The sequence below is a fragment of the Talpa europaea genome, assembly GCF_964194135.1.
Source record: "Talpa europaea genome assembly, chromosome: 13".
Classification (NCBI taxonomy): domain Eukaryota; kingdom Metazoa; phylum Chordata; class Mammalia; order Eulipotyphla; family Talpidae; genus Talpa; species Talpa europaea.
The window spans coordinates 53,334,446-53,357,584 of NC_140080.1; the positions used below are offsets into that span (position 1 = coordinate 53,334,446).

At 40.7% G+C, this 23,139-nt stretch overlaps 1 protein-coding gene across 1 annotated transcript in view; it reads left to right on the plus strand.

The window, feature by feature from the left end:
• LAMA1 (laminin subunit alpha 1) overlaps positions 1–23,139 on the plus strand; it is a gene marked incomplete at both ends in the record, with an annotated part of 141,152 nt that overhangs the window by 52,069 nt on the left and 65,944 nt on the right. Inside the window, 14 exons of the mRNA XM_084252201.1 lie at positions 3,039–3,128; positions 3,238–3,355; positions 4,636–4,814; positions 5,460–5,565; positions 7,584–7,744; positions 8,434–8,574; positions 9,758–9,931; positions 10,215–10,316; positions 10,730–10,941; positions 11,731–11,842; positions 14,394–14,504; positions 20,444–20,571; positions 21,896–21,982; positions 22,523–22,734. Of these exons, the coding sequence (XP_084108327.1) occupies positions 3,039–3,128; positions 3,238–3,355; positions 4,636–4,814; positions 5,460–5,565; positions 7,584–7,744; positions 8,434–8,574; positions 9,758–9,931; positions 10,215–10,316; positions 10,730–10,941; positions 11,731–11,842; positions 14,394–14,504; positions 20,444–20,571; positions 21,896–21,982; positions 22,523–22,734 (1,933 nt within the window). The remainder of the gene's footprint in view (positions 1–3,038; positions 3,129–3,237; positions 3,356–4,635; positions 4,815–5,459; positions 5,566–7,583; positions 7,745–8,433; positions 8,575–9,757; positions 9,932–10,214; positions 10,317–10,729; positions 10,942–11,730; positions 11,843–14,393; positions 14,505–20,443; positions 20,572–21,895; positions 21,983–22,522; positions 22,735–23,139) is intronic.

Here is a 23,139-nt window from a genome sequence, read left to right on the forward strand (position 1 = left end):
GAACTCAGGCCATAGTGGTGATAGCACTGAAACTTAATGCCTAGGCCACCAGGGAGGCCCCTAAAGGAAAATTTCACAGTTTGAAATACAATTTGCATTCAGGAAAATTAACAGGTTTTAAGTGCATAGTTAAGTATACTAAGCTTGTGTGGATGAACATTTTTAAATCTCTTGAATAAACTTGAGTGGAACTACTGAGTTATAGGGTAACTGTATGTTTAATTTCTAAGAATTCACTAAGCTTTATTATATAAATTAATTGTATCATCTCCAAACAGATCAGAGAGGTGTGAGAGTTTGTGTTGGACTATACATTTTCACATATTTGAGTTGTCAGTCATTTTCAGGTCAGCTGTTTTAATGTGCACAGAGTGACCTCTCTTTATGATACTAATTTGTATTTTCAGGTGACTAATGTTGAGCATGTGTTTATAGGTGTCTGATTAAAGTATTGTCCATTTCTATATTTTATTTTATATTTTTTAAACATTTATGTGTACAAGAATTGGGGTACAGGCCAGAAGTGCAGGGTGCGGGTGGTTGTGAGAGGATTCACCAGAGACAGAGTGGGGAACAGAACAAGCAGACTGACTAAAGCTGAGGGGAGCAGCAGAAGAGACAAGAGAGGTCTGCTGCACCATGTGGGTAGCTCCCTGCCCAGCCAGAGATCGAACTTGTGATACAGAGGCTGCTGACAGCTTCATAGTGCTGTGCTTAACCCCTTGTGCCACCAGGGAGGCCCAAAGTTCGCTTTTTAAGTTGGGATGTATGTGTCCTTGTTAATGTGTTGTAAAAAATCTATATATTTCATTTGCAAGTTCTTTGTCAGATCTATATGTATGTGTGTATATTTGTTGCAAATAGCTTCTCTCATCCACTTTTTTTGCCCAGTCACTTTCCTAACTAAGATGCATGTTGATGAATAAAGGTTTTAATTTTAAGTTAAATTTATATATTTTTTTCTTTTATAGTTAATGCTTTCTATTCCCACTTTAAAAAATATTTGCTTGTTTCAAGTTTATAAAGATATTGCTCTATGCTTTCTTCTACTAGCATTTAGGTTTAGCATTTATGACTATTATCATTGCAAATTAATTTTTGAGTTTGGTATAAGATAGGGGCCAAGATTATATTTTACCCATACATGTATACAATTGTTCCATTGTCATTTTTGAAAATACTTTCCTTTTCCCTATTAAGTTGTTTGGTGTCCTGTTGGAAATCACTGAACTTTATTGTTGTGGGTCTACTAACCCTCAGTCATTTACCCATCCTTGTGCCAATAACAGACTTTCTTAATTACTTAGATACTATAACTCTTCACTTCAGTTCTTTTTCAAGATTATTTTGGCTATTCTAGGTTCATTGTGTTTCCTTAGAAATTTTAGGATTGTTCTGTTAATTTCTACCTCCCCCAAAAAATCCTGCTAAGATTTTCATTGACATTCTATTGATTCTTTAGATCAAGTTGGGAATAATTTTGGAATTGAACAATAATGAATCATCCAGTCCATGCACATGCTGCATCTCTCCATTTATCTAGGTTTTTTAATTCCTCTTGGCAAAGTTTTATTATTTGTATATCTTTTGTTGAATTTATTCTTTTTTTGAGCTTTTGAATGTTAGCATTGATAATTTGCTTTATAAACTCTATTTTCTACTTGTTCATTGCTATTATACGGAAATACAATTCATTTTTATTGATTAATTTTTATATGTTGAATCATTTCTAAATTCACATTATTTCTAGAAGTTTTTGTACCTTTTTTTGTGTACAAAATAATGAGAGTTTAGGACCTCCCCTGGTGGCATTGTGGTTGAGCACTGGGCTGCGAAGCTGCCCGCAGCCTCTGCAGCATCGGTTTGTTCCCTGGCCACCGGTGAGGGGCCCCCATGGTGCGCAGATCTCTCCTACTGTGCCCGCTGCTCCCCTCAGCAGTGTATTTCGTCAGTCTGCCTGTTCTGTTCCCTGCTCTGGCTCTGGTGAAATCTCTCACCCTCCCGTGCTTCTGACTATACCCAGTGCTTGTATAAATAAATAAATCTTTTAAAAAAATCTAAAAAAAAATAATGAGAGCTTAGTTTACTGTGCATTCCATATGCTTTTGATTTTTCTTACATTATTCAACAATGGGCTTCCACCTCCAGTAAAATGTGGTTGAACAGATTTTGAGAGGAAAGCTCTCAAACTTACATTGATACCTCTAGGTTTTTCATAGATGTCTTTTATTAGTCTGAAAGTATTCTCTTCTGGCTTGCTGAAAAAAAAATATTTTTTAAGATTTATTTATTTATTTTATACAAGAACCGGGGTACAGGCTAGATGTGCGGGAGGGTGAGAGGATTCACCAGAGACAGAGTGGGGAGCAGAACAGGCAGACTGACAAAATACACTGCTGAGGGGAGCAGCGGGAAAGGCAGGAGAGACCCTCGCTGGCTGTCTGGAACAGAGACTGCGGACAGCTTCACAGCTTGGTGCTCAACCGCCTGTGCCACCAGGGAAGGCCCTTGCTGAAAATTTTTTTAATGAATGGTGTTGAATTCTGTAAAATATTTTTTTGTGCATCTAATGAAATGATCATATAATTTTTTCTCCTTTACTTTGTTAATTTTTTCTCTTTTACTTTGTTAATATAATCTACATATATTAAATTTTGTGTTTTAAAATAACTGTGCCCCTGGGTCAAATTCTACATGTTCATGAGTTATTATCCACTTTATGTAGAGCTGTATTCAGTGTAGCAATATTTTTTAGGGTTTTTGGCTCAAAGGGTTTTGAATATGATAGACTTGGTTTAAGATGCAACCATGTTAAGAAATTCTTTTAGACTTCTTTGGTTTCTGGTGATGAGCTAACCTGAGCAGTATTTATTCTAATTGAACACAAGAATTCTTTGTGAATGAAATATAATTTTAAATGTGTATCTAATTATTTTTTAGATTACCAATAATAATAGATATTTTTTAGTTGCCAATATTTGCTGTTCACTGATATAGAAGAGATTTTAATTTTGGTTTGTAACTTTCCTTTTCCTTAGTATTACTATTCAATCAAAGACATTTCTGTTGGTGGAATGTGCATTTGTTATGGCCATGCTAGTAGCTGCCCATGGGATGAAACTACAAAGGTGAGCAAGCCTTACCATATATTTGACTGTGATGGGTTATGTTTAAGTAAAATCAAGAAAAATGTAGGGTTAATTTTTCAGATGGAATTTTTCATTCCTTGCTGTTTAGAAACTACAGTGTCAGTGTGAACATAACACGTGTGGGGAGAGCTGCAATAAGTGTTGTCCTGGATTCCATCAACATCCCTGGAGGCCTGGCACCATTTCTTCTGGTAACAGGTGTGAAAGTAAGTTCACTGAGAATTGCAAGATTATAGAGTTGTTTTCCATTCCTAAATGCTTAAGTTTATGGTGATGTAACAACTTTTGTAATTAGTACATAACTTGTTTTTTTTAGATACTTAGTTAGATAGATACTAATTTAGATACTCCGTTTTATACCTAAAACTGCACATTGCCTTAATACAATTTAAACTATGTGGGCCTCCCCTGGTGGCGCAGGCAGTTGAGCACAGTGCTGTGAAGCTGTCCACGGCTTCTGCAGCTTGGTTCCATCCCAGCCCGCTGGCATAGGTCCCACATGGCACAGCAGACCTCTCCTGTCGAGCCCGCTGCTCCCCTTGGCAGTGTATTTTGTCAGTCTGCCTGTTCTGTTCCCTGCTCTGTCTCTGGTGAATCCTCTCACCTTCCCACGCATCACCTGTACCCCAGTTCTTATATGTATGTATAAATAAATAAATCTTTTTAAAAAATTTTTAAAAATACAATTTAAACTATGAGGGCCTAGAAGTGTTTTTGTGGATTCACTACTTTATCTAAGATTTCTCTACCCATATGTTAATTTAACCTTTATTAATCTGCATTTAATTTTTAAATATGCCTATTTAATATTTAATATTGTCACAAGATCCCAACATGTAACAGTGTACAAAAATACATAGTGGAAAGTTACTTCTCTACCATCTCTATCCTTCCCACGATTTTCTTCCTTCCTGAAATATGTATCCAAGTAAGACCTTAGATTAACATCTTTCCATACCAGCTTTCACATAGAATTGATACACTATGCATACCATTCTATGCATTGTTTTTATATTTGATAATATATCTTGAAAGAAAATCTGTCCATATTAACAACATAAATGGTATTTTAAAAAATAGCAGCACTGAATTCCATTAGATGGAGGTGACATGATTTAAATAGCTACCAATCTAAGCATATTATGGTAACTGGTTATTACCAGCCTTTTGTTAACACAGCCACTGGTGCAGTGGCTAGCACTGTTCAAGTCACTCAAAAGTTTGGAAGTAATTTTGCAAGATATAATACTAGAGGATGGATTGATGGGTCAGATAGGTCTGCACATGTCAAATTTTTGTATCTACTGTCAATTGTTCTCCATATGATTGCCCATATGCACTTAAAATTACTTATTGTAGAATTTCAGTTTAATCTGTAGTCTTAGAGACTTACTTAGGGAAGAAAGGAATTTCTTCATATAGAATATAATATATAGATATGTGTATATATATTTATACTAATTGAGATGTTAAAATACTCTCCTAGAATGTAATTGTCACAATAAAACCAAAGACTGCTACTATGATGAAAGTGTTGCAAGTCAGAAAAGAAGTCTGAATATTGCTGGACAGTTCAAAGGAGGAGGGGTTTGCATAAATTGCCTGCAGAACACCATGGGAATCAATTGTGAAACCTGTATCAATGGATATTACAGACCACACAAAGTAAGATGAACTTCCTGTCTCCCCACTAAGGGGAAGCAACATGCCAGGCGTTAACTTCTGTATTAGAGACTTGTTTCCTTGTGTAATATTTCATTCACAGCCTTGTTATGCCAGTAGTACTCTTCAGGCATGGATTTCCTACTCTATTTTCTTGCTCAGTGTAAGATATTTGCTCACTGTTATTTAACTTGAATTTGAGGGCCCATTGACTATGTGGTCTTGGAGTTCTGTAATACTAACTCTCATTACAAAGAGTTGGTCAATAATTAAAGCAATGGTCTCTTGCCCATAAGTAATACTCAGCCAGTCCTCAGTTGACTTCATTTTTAGTTGTCACACAACTCCCCATGGTGGCGTGGTCATGGGAGACAGCAGGAAAAAGGTGACCTGGTAACAGTCGCAATGGAAAAGGATTACACTTGGGCTGATGATACTAGCTGCTGGCAGTATCCGAAAGATGTTTGGGGCTCCCTGATTTGAGCTCACCTTATCTTCCAGAGGTATTCATCCCCTATTTATACAAAATCATTGTAATAGTCACATCTTAGATAAGAAGGTGATACCTTGTCATTATCATTGTTGATATTATTGCTAAAATTGCTGTTATTTCTAGTAAGATAATCCCGGAAAACCTCTGCATTTTAGGTATCTCCTTATGAGGACAATCCTTGCCATCCCTGTGAGTGTGATCCTTTGGGATCCCTCAGTTCTGTCTGTATCAAGGATGATCTCCATTCTGACTTACACAAAGGTAAAAATGTGATTCATTTTGGTACTTGTAATTGTTTTTTGTGTTTCTAATTTGCACCTAGTGGAACTGTTTCCTTTGTGTAGAAGTTTGGTGATAGGATTCTCTCTTGATTTGATTTTTTTGTTGTTGTTCAGAAGTATTTGTCAAGCACTTACTGTGTGTCAGGCAGTTTTCCAGAACTTAGGAATGTATACTTGAACGAGATGGTCAGGGTCCTGCTCCCAGGCAGACACTAAACAAACAAGTACATGTGTGATATCATGCCAGGTAGAGGAAAGTGCCATGGACATAAAGCAAAGTTGGATTGGAGGGAAATTGGGCATGGAGGTGGCCGTGTTGGGGTGATGAAATGACATTTGAGCAGATAATTGAGCATTTGGTGAAATGCTTCATACATGGAGCATAGTAAATACAATCGCTCTCTTTAGCTCTTAGAAGACACTCAGCAGGGTTTGCCTATTGAATCTCAAAGCAAGCAAATCCTCCAGTTAACTTTGTAAATGTCAGAATTCTTTCTCTTTCCAAAACTAGCAAATGGATTTGCAAATAGCAGAGTCTCCTGAATAGGTTGCATCTGTTCAAAGACTTCTGTGACCCCATCAAATTCTCAGTCACTAGCAGCTAAAGTGGATATTGACTTATAGGAAGGATGTGGCAACTAAGGGCCCACAGGTAATGTGGAGGGTACATTACACAATTGAATCAGTTCTTATATGCAACTGGTAATGGGATGATGATGATGAGAGTGACAATTATCCCTGATTGGGTTCATTTAAAATATATGACATTTAAATATCAGCCATAGCAGAGAGAAATCATTTAACACATTTTAGGGGCAAAGAAATGTGTAGAGCAGTTAAGGAAATTTGGTCAAGGTTAAAAGGTTCAGAGCTGGCAGTAAAGGCAGGAAGTACTCATTGCCCTCTGCCACTTGTGTCTGTGCTTTTTTCTTAAACAGCTTTATTTTGTAATATAACTCACTACCATATAATTACACAGTTCAGTGACTTAAAATGTACTTGTCAGTATGTTTGGTAGGTGCATCCATCACCACAGGCTAATGTGAGAACATCTTTATCATCCACATAAAGAAACTTCTACCCATTGGCAATCACTCTCCATTTCTCCCCAACTCCTCGCCTCCCCAGCCCTAGGCAACCACTGCTTCACTTTCCCTATGAACACTTGCTTGTTCTGGACATTTCATAGAAATAGGGCCATTTAATATATGGCCTTCTGCTTTCTCTCACTTAGGCACGATGTTTTCAATGTTCCTCCATGGGTAGCATCTATCAGTACTTCATTCCATTTTATAGCTGAACAATTCTCATTCTCCATTATATGAATAAACCACATCTTATATATCCATTCATTAGTTCATGAGTATTTGGGTTGTCTTGACCTTCTTGGTTATTAGTTTATTATGTATCAATAAAATGGAGCTACCAATGTATAAGGTTTTTGTGAATAAATCTATGTTGTCTTGGAGAAATACATAGAAATACATAGGGTTGGGATTGTTAACAATAACAATTATTAATTATTGTTAATTGTCATTAATTATTATTAATCAAATTGTTGATAATTATTACATGCTAATAATAACAATTCCAATTGTTACTATTAATAACTCTATAGTTTATCTTTGCAAATATCAAACTGTTTTCCAAATTTGCTGCACCATTTTACTTTCCCATCAGCCTCCATGTCTTTCATCTTCATCTTCTTTCTTCAAATCAGGGTTTGACAAACTATGGCCCATGGGCCCCATCTAGTACCCCACCTGCCTTTGCTTAAGAAAAGTGTTATTGGAACAGAGATCTATGCACTCTTATGTATGTATTACTTGTGACTGCTTTCAAGCAAAAATCACAGCATTAAGAAGTTGCTACAGGGACTTTATGGCCAAAGAGATCTGAAATTTTTAGTCTCTGTCCCTTTACAGAAAATCTTTATCAAATTATGCTTAAAATCTATTTTATTTTCTGGTCGCATCATCGCCATTCATTTCTTCCCAGGGAAATGGCCCGGTCAGTGTCCATGTAAAGAAGGTTACGCAGGAGACAAATGTGATCGCTGCCAATTTGGCTACAAGGGTTTCCCAGACTGCGTCCCCTGTGGCTGCAACATGACTGGCAGCATGAATGACAACCCCTGCTCGGAGCCTTGTCTTTGTAAGGTACATGGGCGGGTCATCTGCACATGTAAGCTCCCCTTAAGCACGCGTGAGAGAGGAGCACATCCCACTGGCCAGATGGTCAGTTCTTCAGTAAAGCAGCAAGGTTTCAGCAGAAGGCCTCTCTTCCCTCGCGCTGCCTGAGAAGCGTGGCCTCTATCCCCTCGAGTCTCAGTGCATGTCCTTGGATGAAGATGGATACCTGGTTTTCTTTAAGTGCCTCTTGGGAAATGGGCATGTATTCCAGAAGTGTTTCTGTAACTTCCTAGGAGAAACCAAAATCTGCATTTTTTGCCTTCGGCTTATTACCTCTCCTATGGCATACTTTCTCAAATTTATGTCTATACGACTGACAATAGCCTCAAATATTTAGGACAAACAATTATATAGCCCTCTTCAGATTTCAATATGTTTGAAAGATTAGCAAAACTGGGAAATTTAAAATAAAGCAGTGCTGAAGAAATCATTGAAGTGTAATGACCAAGCTCTGAGATCCTTAACCTAATTCTTGACTATAACATGAACTGGTAAATATTGAAAAATACCTGTTCTGGAAATAGTGACCTCACATTTAATTTGAGCAGCTACTTATTGATCTACTTTTCTGCATACACATTTCTTGTTAATGTCATTTTATTCTGCCTTGCTGGACACACTGGTTTCTGAAACTGATCTTTTACTCTTACTTGCAGGAGAATGTTGAAGGCAAAGAATGTGATCGCTGCAAATCAGGATTCTATAACTTGCAGGAAAGAAACCCCCAGGGCTGCACGGAGTGCTTCTGCTTCGGGGTTTCTGACGTCTGTGACAGCCTTTCTTGGTCCATCAGTCAGGTGGGAAGCACCCTCCGAGACCCGGGGTGCAGTAAATGAGCCACCACATGAGCTCTCTGGGAGCTGGGTTGTGAGACTGTGGGGTAACTTCCCTGTAACAATGTTCTCATCTGTTTGGAATGATTTTGGTGAGCATCAGAGTAGCCCACCACTGAGGTGTCACTGAAATCGCTTCCTAGTTCAGGTGTTTGTTCCCACATACATTTCCCTGTGAAAACAAAGGATGATATACATAGAATACATTTTGTTTAAATTCCTCCTGAAGGGAAATGCATGGAGTCATGGGGTCAGCAGTCACCACCCTTGCCCTGAACTTGACTCAGGCCCCAGAACATACCAGGACATGGGGTCATTCAGAATGTTCTAGCTCAACAAAGCTAGTGAGAGTGGGAAAAGAGGATGACCCAGGAATTATGAGGGCAGACAAGGTTTCCCTGTTGTTTTGGGAACAAGGAGTTCTGGAGAGATGGGTTGAATGAGGATGGCAGTGTCTGGAGAGGACTCCAAGAATACCTGCAGGGGTTAGAAAGAACCTGCAGGGTGGAGACTTGTCTGTGGTGACCAGCTTTCCTTCACAACCCCATCTCAGACCTGTACTCAGCACAGGAGTAGGGATGCTGTTCCGAGGTTGTTCTTTCTTTCCTCCTCCCCTCCCTTTCCATTGGGCTGGTGAGGAGTGGGAGTAGCCTGGGAAAGTTGGAGTAATTCTCATCATTACCAGAGAATGAGTATGAGTTCCTGTGGCCACCATACTGGGGTAAACCCCTGCCATCTCTGTGTAGATAACAACTTAGGAGGATGGCATCTGGAGGTTACTTTTATATACTTTTTGACATTTGGGTAAAAAGCAGATGGGGACAGTAAATGAGAAGCAGGGTTAGCAAAAGACATTGTATTTAATGCATTTGTGAAGTTCTTTGCTGTTCTTTGCTAAGATACATCCTTGGTCTTTGGTTTTGCTCACCGCCTATTTAACGTTGATCTGGGTTTGGGGGAAGTGTGACCCCTTCACATGCTTTCCCTGTCCTTCGACAAGTAGAGTCCACTGTATGTTGGCTCACCCCGCACTGAGCTTTCTGGGCCCTCCTCTTCAACTATGAAGATAGTAGACCTGAACTGAGTGAAATCTAATGTGGTTTCTACTTCATTTTCTAAAATTCCTGGATTTTTTTTTTTTTTAAAGGTGAAAGATATGTCTGGGTGGCTAGTCACGGACTTGATTCATCCAAGTAAGATCCCATCCCAGCAGGCCGCGCTGGGCGGGCAGCATCAGATCAGCATCAACAACACAGTGGTCATGCAGAGGCTCACGTCCAAGTACTACTGGTCCGCTCCTGACACCTACCTTGGAAATAAGGTGCGGTCATTGCAGGAAGCAGCAGCAGCTAATCATTTCCCTTGTTATCTCTACAAAGGAGCAGGTTTCTCTTCTGTGCCTTTAACCTTATCCTGCATGTTGGCCATATCAGTTAAACAAAATATTTGCATAATGTGCTTCCTTTCACTGTCCTTCATGTGAACTTTCTGACACATGATCACCCGGCAGCCTAGATGCTCCAGGTGGTGCTAGCAGCCACCTCCCCTTACTGAGGGGCTGTGATCATTTCCCTGAGATGTTCACTCTCACTCCCACCTTCCAGCTGACTGCGTTTGGAGGATTCCTGAAGTACACGGTGTCTTACGATATTCCGATGGAGTCAGTGGACGGTGACCTCATGTCTCATGCTGACGTTATCATCAAGGTGATTATTTCAAATTCTTTTGCTGTGGACCTCTGAGACTTAGTGTGGTGACAGTTATGTGTGTTTTTTAATTAAATTTATGTATTTCCTCACATAATTGTTCATTTGTGTATGGTATTTGATTTCTCCCCTCAGACGTAGTCCTCATAGTTCTCCTACCACCACAGCACCTGGATCCATCCATCACCACAGTCCCTTGTGCTCTTCCCTCCCCTGTTTTGATTTCCCTTCTTCCCCCTCCCTGTTAGATGCCTCAGATCTATGGTTAGCTTGCAAGTGTTGGCTTTGTCAAACGCATGCCATTTGCAGCAACATGGATGAAACTTGAAAAGATAATACAAATTTGCTTTTATTTTTTGATATTGAAATGAATTACAAAAATTACAAGTATATTTCCTGTTTTCAAATGTTAGGGAAATGGACTCACTTTAAGCACTCAGGCTGAGGGCCTGTCACTGCAACCCTATGAGGAATACTTCAATGTGATTAAGCTTGTGCCAGAGAACTTCCGAGATTTTAATAACAAAAGGGAGATAGATCGGGACCAGCTGATGACTGTCCTTGCCAATGTGACACATCTCTTGATCAGAGCCAACTACAACTCTGCAAAAATGGCTCTTTATAGGTATGTATTGAAAAGAGAGAAAACTTATAAGGGTAATTCTATCTTGTCTTTATTTTCAGCCTAACATATTTTACATTTATGCATATAGTATTGATATATATGTCTACTGCACAGTTTTGAATTACATAAATTATTGCATAGTAGAACTGGCTGCCTTAAAAGTTATTTTTATTGCTACAACTTTATTGAAAATGTAAGAATTGTCATCCATGAGAAACATATCTAGTAGGACACAGACTAGATGTCAGGGTCAGAAATGTTCAAGGTGTTTTTTTGAGGTATGCCTGATAAGCTTACACTGTTTGGACCATATGTATCTAACTTTCACTCTCCTGATACTAACAATCTTAGATTTCTACACAGTCTGTTTAAGCTCTTATGTCCAGCCATAGACATTTGATTACTTGACAGTTATTATCTCGCAATAACAAGCTAAGTACAAACACTGGATACAGCTAAGGCAAGCACAGAAGTACACCTTTAAGACAGTCTCTCTCTGTTAGAGATAAGATGATTGAATGGATTGTTCTTAAGTGTTTCAACTCCTAATCGGCAACATCAAACCCTTCCTATAGCAGTTTGTAGGCAGTAAGTCGTTGCCTCAATGTTGAAATTATTTCTAGGGAACAGTGACAACTCCTAGAGATATGATTGTGAAAATATTCAGTTACTAACAAATGTCAAATCACCATTTTATTTGAATTAAGTCTTTTTAAGAAGCTGTCTCCCTGAGGTCCTAGATGTCCTTTTTGAGCACGTGAGTCTCATAATATCTCTGTCTATTTGTAGGTTGGACTCAGTCACTCTGGACACAGCTAGCCCTAACGTCATAGGCCTGGCCCTGGCCACAAATGTGGAGCTCTGCGAGTGTCCCCAGGGCTACACAGGGATCTCCTGTGAGGTAACACTTCCCTTCTATACCAGTCTTCTGCTTTTTCTCTTTCTTAAGATGAGAAAAACACATTAAAGGTAGTTATGTGACCTTTTAACTTTAAATTTAGGAACCCAGTGTCCCCAAACTTCAGATTTTGGGGGGCTATGTTTTGCTTTTCCAATTGATCTTGATTTTATTTAAACATTTGCAAATCACCAGCATTTCCACCCAAACTTTAGACTAATCAGAACCTTTTGGCACTTTTTGGCACTTAGACTCTTACGCTGGTGGGCTCCAACATACATAGAAGTGTATAAAAATGCATGTGCAATTATCAATAAAAGTAATTTGTTACTAACATTTTTTCAAATATATTTTAAAATTATTTGAACATAAGTTTTGATAATAACTCTCTCCTAAGAATTTTCTGTCAAAAACAAAACAATTGACAAAAAGAATTTTCTGTAGTTTTGGCACAATTCTAGGCTCTTTTGTATGTGACCTCATTTAATCTTGACAGCAACTGTGTTGGGTGGGTACTTCACATATGGCTGTTCTACAGATTAGAAAAGTGGGGCACAGAGAGGTTAGGTACACTGGACATAGTCACACAGCTAGGAAGTGGTCGTATCAGATGTGAATTGCATCTGTTCTGTTAAATCCTATGTGATCCTATCTCTCCCATGTTCATTGGCTGTGACATTAGTCATTGGCTGTGATTTCTTGGCAATCATTTTTACAAAGTGAGGATATTTAACCTACAGTTTGTTTTTGTGAGTCTTTACCATTTTAAAATTTTCCATTAATAAAGGTGGCCTAATGTTCCGTGGTATAGATATTTGACTAAATATTTCTATTTTAAATATTTGCAGTGTTTTTCAGAGGAAGGGAGACCAATGAAGTTTTTTTTACCCGCTTTTTTTTTTTCCTGGAAGATTTATGAAGTAATTTTATTTTATTTTTTTATTTAAATAATAAATTTTATTTTTATATTCCCCCATACAACTGCACATGCCCCATTCTGACCCCAATCCCTCCCCTCCCGGCCCCCACCCCCCCAAAAGTGTCTCTGGTTCATAGTTTTTTGTTGATTTTGATTTTCACTTTCATATAGTTATTCATTTTCCTGATCCCTTATTTAAGTTTTCTAGATTCCTGCTATGAGTGAGACCATCCGGTATTTTTCTTTTTCTTTTTGTCCCTACATGTGGTTTGTTTTAATGAATAATAATGCTAAGGCTCCTCCATGGCATGCAGGGATGAGAGAGCTGGCTGATAGAGCACAGAGAATTCTTGGAAAGTAGATGTCTTTGCTGGAGACCAGGAGGGGGCAGCAATGAGCACTTAACATTGGAGGAAAAGGCACTGATGACTTGCACAAAATGACAGCTCAGACAAGCCCAAGAAACTTAATGCATATTTTAAAGCATTTTGGCCAAGCAGAATTCATTCTTTAATCAAATCTTTAACCAGAAGCTGAATTAAAGAAATCAGGCAACTAGCTCCTGATCCAGGGTGAAATTCTTGGTAATGTTGCAGCTACTACACAGACACCCATAGAGATGGGCTGAGTGCCCGTCTATAGACAAGCCACTGTCCCCCAGGGGAGCATGGCTGTGTGACGATATTAGGGGACTTTCCCATGGTCAGTATGAATGAAGGCATTTATTTATTACTTGCATAATGAAAATGCACTTTAAGAGTTCTTTAACAATAAGAACCAAATCCACACCCTCTCCTCCCATGCCCCCGTGGGAGTGTGCTGACCTCCAAATTAATCATTTCCCAGTCTGTATTCTGAAGGCATTTTACATCTGCTGTAACCCTGGGCAGCTTCTCTGTGGACACCAGTCTTAGACATGTGCTCACCTGACTTTGAATCGTCCCACTGACACAGTGGCATGTTATCTAACTGCTCTGAGTTGCAGGTTCCATGTCTATAGAATGGAAATAAGAGCCCCCACGGCTGTCATGAAGATTAAATTATTGCTGTGTCTGTGTGACCCTTGATCTTCACAGGCAGGGAGAAGCATACTTGAGTGCCCACGGTGCTGTCCAGTCCTTAGTCCGTAGAAAGAACACCCAGAGTGTTATGCTGTGACACAGACATGCACTTGAACACTTTTGATGATGACATGTAATGAATTTGAAATAAAAAAAAAAGTAACTTGGAAAAAAAGCAATCCTCTTGATTGAAACACTGGTGAAATGGCTGAGCATGACATGATTTCCTGTTTAAGAACCTTGCAGTAGACTTTTCGCTAACATGTGCTGACTCACTGCAAAGCTGTTAGGTTTCCATCTGCATGTTCCTATCTTTAAAAAGAAGCAAGGAACTGGGTTATGGTGATGGTTGCATGGCACAGTGAGTTTACTAAAAAATCATTGAATTATGTGTTTCAAGTGGGTGCCTCTTATGGCATGTTGGAGATATCACAGTAAAGATGTTTGAAAAGAAAAATATTTCTTCACTGGCAGAAAAGTGAGTAGTTTGTGTATCTATGTATTGGAAAGATGACATTTTGCCTAGTGCACAAAGTTGTCTTCACCAGCCCAGTCACCTATCTTTCTTTTGCAGTCCTGTGTTCCAGGCTATTACCGTGTGGATGGAATACTCTTCGGAGGAATCTGTCAGCCCTGTGAATGTCACGGCCACGCAACTGAGTGCGATATCCATGGCGTTTGTTTTGTGAGTCTCTTGTCAATAACTTAAGTGCCACTTCTGTCCACCCTGAAGCCAACTGCTGTGCAGAAGTCATTTTTAAAAAATGATTCCTCCAGGGCTTCCCCTGGTGGCGCAGACGGTTGAGTGCAGCACTGTACAGCTGTCCATGGCCTCTGTCGCGCCTGTTCGATCCCGGCCAGCCGGCGAGAGTCTCACATGGCGCAGCAGACCTCTCCTGTCTCATCTTGCCCGCTTCTCCCCTCAGCAGTGTATTTCATCAGTCTGCCTGTTCTGTTTCCTGCTCTGTCGCTGGTGAATCCTCTCACCCTCCTGCACATCTGGTCTATATCCCGGTTCTTGTATAAATAAATAAATAAATAAATAAATAAATAAATAAATAAATAAATAAATAAATAAGATTCCTCCACAGAAGACTATTCTTAACCTGTAGACTGCAAAGGAAATTTTCAGATTTAAATCCATCACATAAAATGTTTCTTCCTTTCTTCTTTACTTGAGAATTAAATTTTGGTCATAGTGAAAAAAGACAAAGTTTTCTTTTTCAAAATTGAATGTTATTATAAGTTTCAAATAAGTATTATTATAATGTTACATAAGTTTCAAATAAGTAATATAATGTTATATAAGTTTCAAATAAGTATTATTCATCAATAAAGTTACTACAAAAATTCCAGATCTACCCTTTACCCAAACAAGATGGATATAATTTCATTGCAGACTTCGTATTGGAACATTAGAAAGAAATTACTTCCCAAAGATTATAAAGCAATACAAAGGTAGAAAATGTTGATTAAATAACTGACTAAATAAAAGGAATAGGATCTTTTAAATGCAGGTGCTAGCATTTTTAATATTACATTACAAATATAAGTATATCATAAGAAAAAGAATAAAATTTCCAACAAACATTTGTATCATATATAAGACTTAATAGCTGTGAGCTTGGATACACCCTTCAAACAAATAGGTCTTTCATGCAATATGAGTTGAAACAGGGCTTAACAAGTGTGTAGTTAATCTTGAGAATGAATTTAGGGGCAGATAAAGGGCAGGACTTGTTTTTTAACTTCAATCAGGAATTCTTTTAGGCTCATGCCTTGAAGCCAAGCCACACTCCTGGGTTCTAATGGATTCAGGCTCATAGAGGGAGTGAATGCATATGTTAATTAGCTGGACCCTATTCACCATGCAGAGAAATGTCCATGCTCTTTCCACAAGAGAATGATTGAGTCACAGTCCTGGGGAAATTAATGATCGGGCCCATAGAGTAGATCACAGCATGATGCCGTGATTGCTTATTCTCTTTGGAGCCTCATTTTTCTTTCTTCTGTAAGTAAGGCTTTTATTTCGATCTTTATTTCTTTGTCCTGTAAGAGAAGAGTCTGAAATCATGGTTTGCAGGCTGACTCCATCCCCTCTAGGATAAATTTCCTCAGGCACCCAGCATCCACGGCTGGATCACGTGGCTGATTTTTCCGACATCTCTCTGTCATTCGGTTTTGCAGGGCTGGCCTTTCAGATGACTTTGCCAGTCTTTGAGGGTGTTCACAGGTTGTGTTTGTACCACCCTCCATGACCATGAGAGGCTTCTGTTAACATATAGCCACAAAAATATGTATTTATATTAAAGTGAAATGCTAAATAGGAACTAGCCTTAAAGCTCTAATAACAATAAGTAGTAATTTTTTTGGATTTTAGAAAAGGGTCACAAATGGGCCTTCCTGGTGGCGCAAGGGGTTAAGACGCAACCTATGAAGTTTTCCTTAGCCTCTGCAGCATGAGTTCGATCCCTGGCCAGGGAGCTACCCACATGGCACAGCAGACCTCTCCTGACTCGCTTGCTGCTCCCCTCAGCAGTATATTTCAGTCCATCTTCTTGTTCTGTTCCCCACTCTGTCTCTGGTGAATCCTCTCACCCCCCACACCTCTGGCCTGTACCCCAGCTCTTGTATGCATATATAATTTTTTTAAAAATCTTAAAAAAAAGAAAGAAAAAGGTCACAAATGCAGAGCGTTCGCTGTACCCCACACTGCTTCCCCTCATGGTCACATCTTGCACAGTGTCATAGTACAGTCAGCATAACTAAGAAATTAACTCTGGCACAGTTTGATCCATGACACCACACACTTCACTCCCATTTCATCCATTATCCCAGTCCTGTCTCTTGTCCTTTCCAGCATCAAACCCAAGACCCCATATTGCCTTCAGTGTATTTCCTCCTTCAGTCTGGGGCAATCCCTTTGTCTTTGTCTTTCATTCTTTTTGAAGCGTGCTGGGCATTCTGTCTGTCTCCTGGTCAGTTTGCAGCAGTGTGTTTTGTCAGGAGGACTGTGCCTCTCTCAATGTTTCCCATCAGGGCTTTGTGGTACCGTCTGCCTTTCCAGGGAACTTAGCCTTCTCACTAGGTAGGGCGGTTTCTGCCAGGGTTTCCTGCTGTAAAGCTAGTGTTTTTCTCTTCTTTTCTTGTTTTAATTTTTTTTAAGATTTATTTATTTATGCATACAAGAGCTGGGGTGTAGACCAGACCATACAAGAGCATGGGGTGAGAGGATTCACCAGAGACAGAGTGGAGGAGAAGAACAGGTGGATCTACTGAAAAACACTGCTGAGGGGAGCAGCAGGCAAGGCAGAAGAGGTCTGTTGCGCCTTGTGGGTTGCTCCCTAGCCAGCTGGGAATCGAACTCATACTGCAGTGACTGGCAATAGCTTGATACAGCTGTCTTTAACTCCTGTGCCACCAAGGAGGCCCCTGTTTTTTCCTTCTTAAGTAATCAATGTTTGAGGGGACAAACATAAACATTTAGATTGGAATTTAAGAAATATAAAATCTCGGTGATGTCATTTTATCTGTTCAACCTAACTTTGCTTTTGTCTATTCTATTTAAACAAACAAAATCTTTATGTCTTCTTGGGTAGCTGTCGGGCCTGGCCTGTAGCTCTCTAGCTTTCAGGACTTAACTCTGCACGCAGCTTACTAGAGAAAAGGTTCCATTTGTTCTTAGTGTACCCCCCATTTTTAAACTTTCATTTATTTCAAGCAGTTCTGAGTTTACAATAAACAGACAGGAAGGTGAGAGATTTCCTGCATGCCCCGCCTCACTCTTGCGTAACTGCCCCATTATCGACACCCCTCCCCAGAGCAGTCATTTTGGTTTCATAGGGTCACAATGGATGACCCTACCTGACACGTCATCAACACCCACAGTCCACAGTTGACCTTTGTCCCTATGCTATTCTCTGAGTCCTCTTTATCCCAAGAAACCATTTTCTTTTCCCTGCAAAGAGGGGACATCAAATGCAGTCAAGTGTGTCTCGGGTGCTTACATTTTTTCTTCGTTAATCAAGAGCAGTGATTTTCCTCACCAAGGAGATGAGCACCCCCATCCCTCACATACCTCACCACCAGCAGAACTGGTGCTGGGGGCTGGGGGCTCACGCCTAAGACAGTGCTGAGTTGTAACTTTTCGACAGAAGTACATAATAGTTTCCCCAAAGTGAAAAAAGAGCAGACCTGGCTCTTTGAGTAGAGAAATCATGTCATAGACATTTTGCAAATGAATATAATCAAATATATTTTAAGGAACCTAGTTACTTCATATTCTACTTTTAACTCAACCATGTAGCAGTTTACAGAGGCCAGTTGCATTTTGAATAGATTTAGGTTCGTTAATAAAGCCAAGATCATATGCATGTTCGGATGGGGAGAAGAGTTGCTGCTGAACGGGATCTGAGGATAGCAGTGGCTCATTTAGAAATGGGGGATTGCAGATCTCATTGCAGAGCTCCTGAACCAGGACTAGCATTTTACCCAGTGACTTGAATACATGCTCTAGTTTGGGATGTGTGGCTTGGGCAACTTTAAATGAAACTGATGAAGCTCTGCATAATAGGATATAATACAAGTATTCATAGTCCTACATTATATGTAATATATGGAAACACTTATCAATCTGGGAATTCAGGAAAGTCTGTATTTTAGAAACTGGAAAGATTATTTTAATTGGTGGATGAAAAATGTCCAATAACAGGGGCCTCCCTTGTTGTGCAAGGGGTTAAGTGGAAGCTATCTGCAGCCTCTGCAACATGAGTTCGATTGCCAGCCAGGGAGCTACCCACATGGTGCAGTAGACCTCTCCTGACTCTCCCGCTGCTCCCCTCAGCAGTGTATTTCAGTGGATCTTCCTGTTCTGCTCCCACTCTCTCTGGTGAATCCTCTCACCCCCTGCTCCTCTGGCCTGTACTCTGGCTCTTCTATGCATACATATATAATCTTAAAAAAAGTCCAATAACAATATGGAAAATGGGTGGCTCTAAGGGAAGAGGTAAAGGGGGAAGTGGGAGGCAAAGCAGACACCCAGAGGAGAGGCAATGAGAGAAATGCCCCACAGGACTTGGTAGAAATGCCCCAAAGGAGAAGAAAGCTCTGGGCAGCATCAGCACAGAGGCGGGGTGCTGGGGGCCCTGGGAGACTGAGTCATGGGAAAAGAGGGACCTGGGAGAGAATTGCTGAATAGTAGTAATGTTTCCTTGAGTGGTGGCCCAGGTGCTCAGCACTGCCTCCTGCTGGCTGGGGAGCAGACTCCTTTCTCCTGTTAACTAACTATGGTAGTTTTATCTTCTGAAGAGATGTTTTACCTGAAGAAAGTAAGTCTGACCTATTTATTCATTCATATTTACCATTTTCAGTGCTTTCAGTCCTGGAGTGACTCCAGAATGTCCTCACATAACATCCTGCTGCCTCTGAAGCCCTATCTTCAGCATTTCTCTAGAACAAGTCTGAAGGCCAACGGATTTTCTCACCTTTTGTTTCTCTGGAAAAGGGGTTCTTTCCCCTTCGATTTTGAAACACACTTTTGCCGATTTTTTCAGTACTTCACGATTGTTCAGTTTGTTTATGACTTACCTTGTTCTAAATGAGAAATCAGTACTAATTCTTACCTACATACTTCTCTCTGTGTTGCGTCCTTTTCTCTGCATGCTTCATAGATTTTTCTCCTGGTAATGATTGATTATTTATTTTTGCTTCTCATTTCTAGTAGCTATTTACCCCCATTTCTGAAAAGCCTTTACTTAAAAATCATTTTATATTTATGGAGAAGTATAAGAGCAAGAATGGAATTTAGTATGCACACCATCTATTCAGATTCATATTTAGCTAATTTCCCCCCATTTGCTTTAGTATCCTCATTATTCATCTCTGTAATTGTAATATTTTTCCTGGTCTACCTGATACTCTATGCCCATTTATCCCTAATACTTCCACGTGTATGTTCTGAAGCACGGGAGGATGAGAGAATTCACCAGAGCCAGAGCAGGGAACAGAACAGGCAGTCTGACGAAATACACTGCTGAGGGGACCAGTGGGCGGCAGGAGAGGTCTGTGCACCATGTGGGACCCTCACCAGTGGCCAGGGATTGAACCAGTGCTGCAGAGGCTGTGGGCAGCTTCGCAGCCCAGCGCTCAACTGCTGCACCACCAGGAGAGACCCAATAGGGTACTTTCTTATGTGAACATAGTGGAGTTCTTAGCTTTAGTAAGTCTAACATTTACATTTACTTTATTTTTTCTAATCTAATTTTCAGTTTTGTCAGTTGACTCAATTGTGTTCTCTGTATCAATTTTTTTTTTCCAGGCCCCCATCTAGGATCAGGAGTTGTATTTTATTGTTGTGCTTTTTGGCCTCTCTTAATGTAAGCTATTTCTAGTTTCCTACAAAAGGGCATGTCACATACCAGTTTTTGTAATATGGCTAGAAGTGAAAGCTCTTATACTTTCCACTTACACACACATTAAAAATTTTAATTAGTTAATCTGGACTTGTATAACACAGTTTATGTTTTAATGTTTTCTTTTCATTTGGACTTCAAGTTATTTGCCGGTGAATCTGAGAATCCTTTAATGAGACCTGAATTGAGTCTTCCTTCTATGTGTGTGTTATAGGCATGTGAGCACAACACCACCGGGGACCACTGTGAGCAGTGTGCACCTGGCTTCTATGGCCTGCCCTCCAGAGGGACCCCTGGGGACTGCCAGCCCTGTGCCTGCCCCCTCGCCACAGCCTCCAACAAGTAAGCTTAGCACCTCCACTTGCAGCTCTTGCCTCGCATGGCCAGGATTCCTATCCAGATGTGGTCTGAGGCTTTCAGATCACAACAGTGTATAACGAGAATGTGGATTTTGCCCAGTGGTAATAGGATTAAAGATGCAGGTGGAAGATTCTCTTCTAAAAAATGGTTGGTATATTAAATTGTGCAAAAAAGTTGTGTGATGGTAAGGTCAGTTGCATAAATCTTCCTTCTGTTGGTCTTCATATCTTTCACAAGTATCTGTTGTGTGCCCACCAGTGGGCTAGGCAATATAGGGGATACAGGGAAGAATAAAACATTGTTCCATTGTTTAGGAATTTTTGATCTAATGACCCAAATATGTAAATGTGATGTCCAGTGAGAATAGACAGAGTCTGATTATTGATCCAGCCACTATTTATTGAGTGCCTGCACTCCACTAGGTACCATGGTAACTTTTCTATCACCAGGTCATCCATGGCTGGTGGCCCCGCTGAACCCACAGAATGGTCCTCAGTGCAGTGGCGCTATGGCCACTGTGAGAAGGCTATTGATCTTAGATTTGAAAGGGGAGAAGGAGTCTGAAAGCAGCAGAGAGGGGCAGGGGAGGCAGAAGAAGCTGAGTGCAGTGAGACAGCATCAAAGAGCAGACCTCATGTAATTGCAGAGCGCAGGCAGCACATGCCACAAGTGAGGTGGGGGGAGACTGTCATGTCAAAGCCTGTGCGTCATCATGCTGGGGCATGTGTGTCCGCCTTCTCTCACTGGCTTAACCTTTAGATCTCTTCCTCCACTTGCATCCAAAGGAACTCCCCCACCCCGTGGGAATTTTTCTGTACAATTCCAGTGTGTACAACTTGGATGAAATCATGAGAGACTCTTAGGGCGCTTGTATCTCTATCCAAAGGCTCCCCCAAGACCCAAGAATATGAAGGAAACTTGGTTGGCAGTGGAGGTCCTGTGGGAAGTTTTGATTCCTGAAGTGCAGGAGGCTCTTGGCTCTTGTGTGAAGAGCCACTCTGTGCCAGGAGTAAGAACTGTTCTCCCAGAGGAAAGAGCAGCTGAGCCCCGCACTGGGGTGAGCCAGGGAATTCAGGCAGAGTGGGCAGTGCACTCCTACCGGTGACCACCGGTCAGTGCCAGTGAGTGTCCAGTGCCCTGGGGCCAGGTTCATGGAGTGCATAGTATGGCTGGTGGCCTTGGGTTCTGTAGTGAGGACCCGCGAAAAGTTAATAAGGACAGGAGAGGTCGAAATTAAGCTTTTTAAAGTTTTAGAAATTCTGCACCATCCATTGGGAAAACATGTCCATTTCTATTGTTTTGACAGTTTCAGCCCCACCTGCCACCTGGATGATGGAGACGAAATGGTGTGTGACCAGTGTGCTCTGGGATATGCAGGCATTTGGTGCGAGAGGTACTCTGTGGCACTCAGCTTGTTTCCAGCGCTGATTTTTTTTTTAATTAAATAGAAATTCTAACGTGAGTTCTCATCAATAACAATAGGAAACAGTGAGGAGTAAGTATTTACTGCTCAGACACTTAAATATCCCTGTATTCTGGATAATTCCAGAGGTGAGCGCTCTTTGGATTCAGTAATTGCCATTTGCAGCCTGAAAGCCAGTGTTGCCTTTTCCCACGTGCAAGCTTTAATGCCAAGGTCTGGCCAAAGTTGCCAGGACCTGCTGACAACACTGAGTGGGAATGTGGGCCCCAAGTGGCCTGGGACCTGGTGCACATCCACTGGGATTTATGGCTCATTTTGGATAGACACCTTGATCTTCAAAATGAGACAAGGGAATCTGTGAATGTTTGAACCTGGGAACTGCATTGCTTTCACACTCTTACCTAAAAAGAGTCAGTCTGATTTATTAACCATTCACAGAATCGCTGGATGGTGGGGCAATGTGTAGAGTAATTGCATTTATTTGGATCCTGCTTTCAATCTTTTATGCAGATGTGCAGATGGTTACTATGGCAACCCCACAGTGCCAGGGGAGTCCTGTGTTCCCTGTAACTGCAGCGGCAATGTGGACCCCTTAGAAGAGGGCCACTGTGACTCAGTCACCGGGGAGTGCCTGCGCTGCATTGGGAACACAGACGGCCCCCACTGTGAGAGGTGCAAGGAGGGGTTCCACGGGGACGCCGTGACTGCTAAAAACTGCCGCGGTGAGTGGTGGGCAGCAAGTCAAGCCACTGATTGACCCGTGTCAAAGTGCTCAGATCACTAGGTCACTTTATTTTTAGTGATTGTTGTGTTAATGCTGGCTGTGGACCTAGACCTAATTCTTCTCTGTGTACCTGTGTTACTCTAAACAAAGGTCAGATGGTGAGAAAATATGCACCTTTCCATGGAGGGCAAGTGGTCGTTGTCACAGTCAGATGAAGGAATGCTCAGCACCCGGCATTTACGTGAGGAAGGTGCTAAGGGGGTTATGAAGCATATAGGATTTCAAGATGTGGGGTGGAAATGAAAGTTCTAACCTGAGAAATTAGCAGTCGGTACCTGAACTACCAACCCAGTGTGGCTCTGTAGAGCTTGCCTTAAAGTTTTGAAATTATGGATCATGTGGG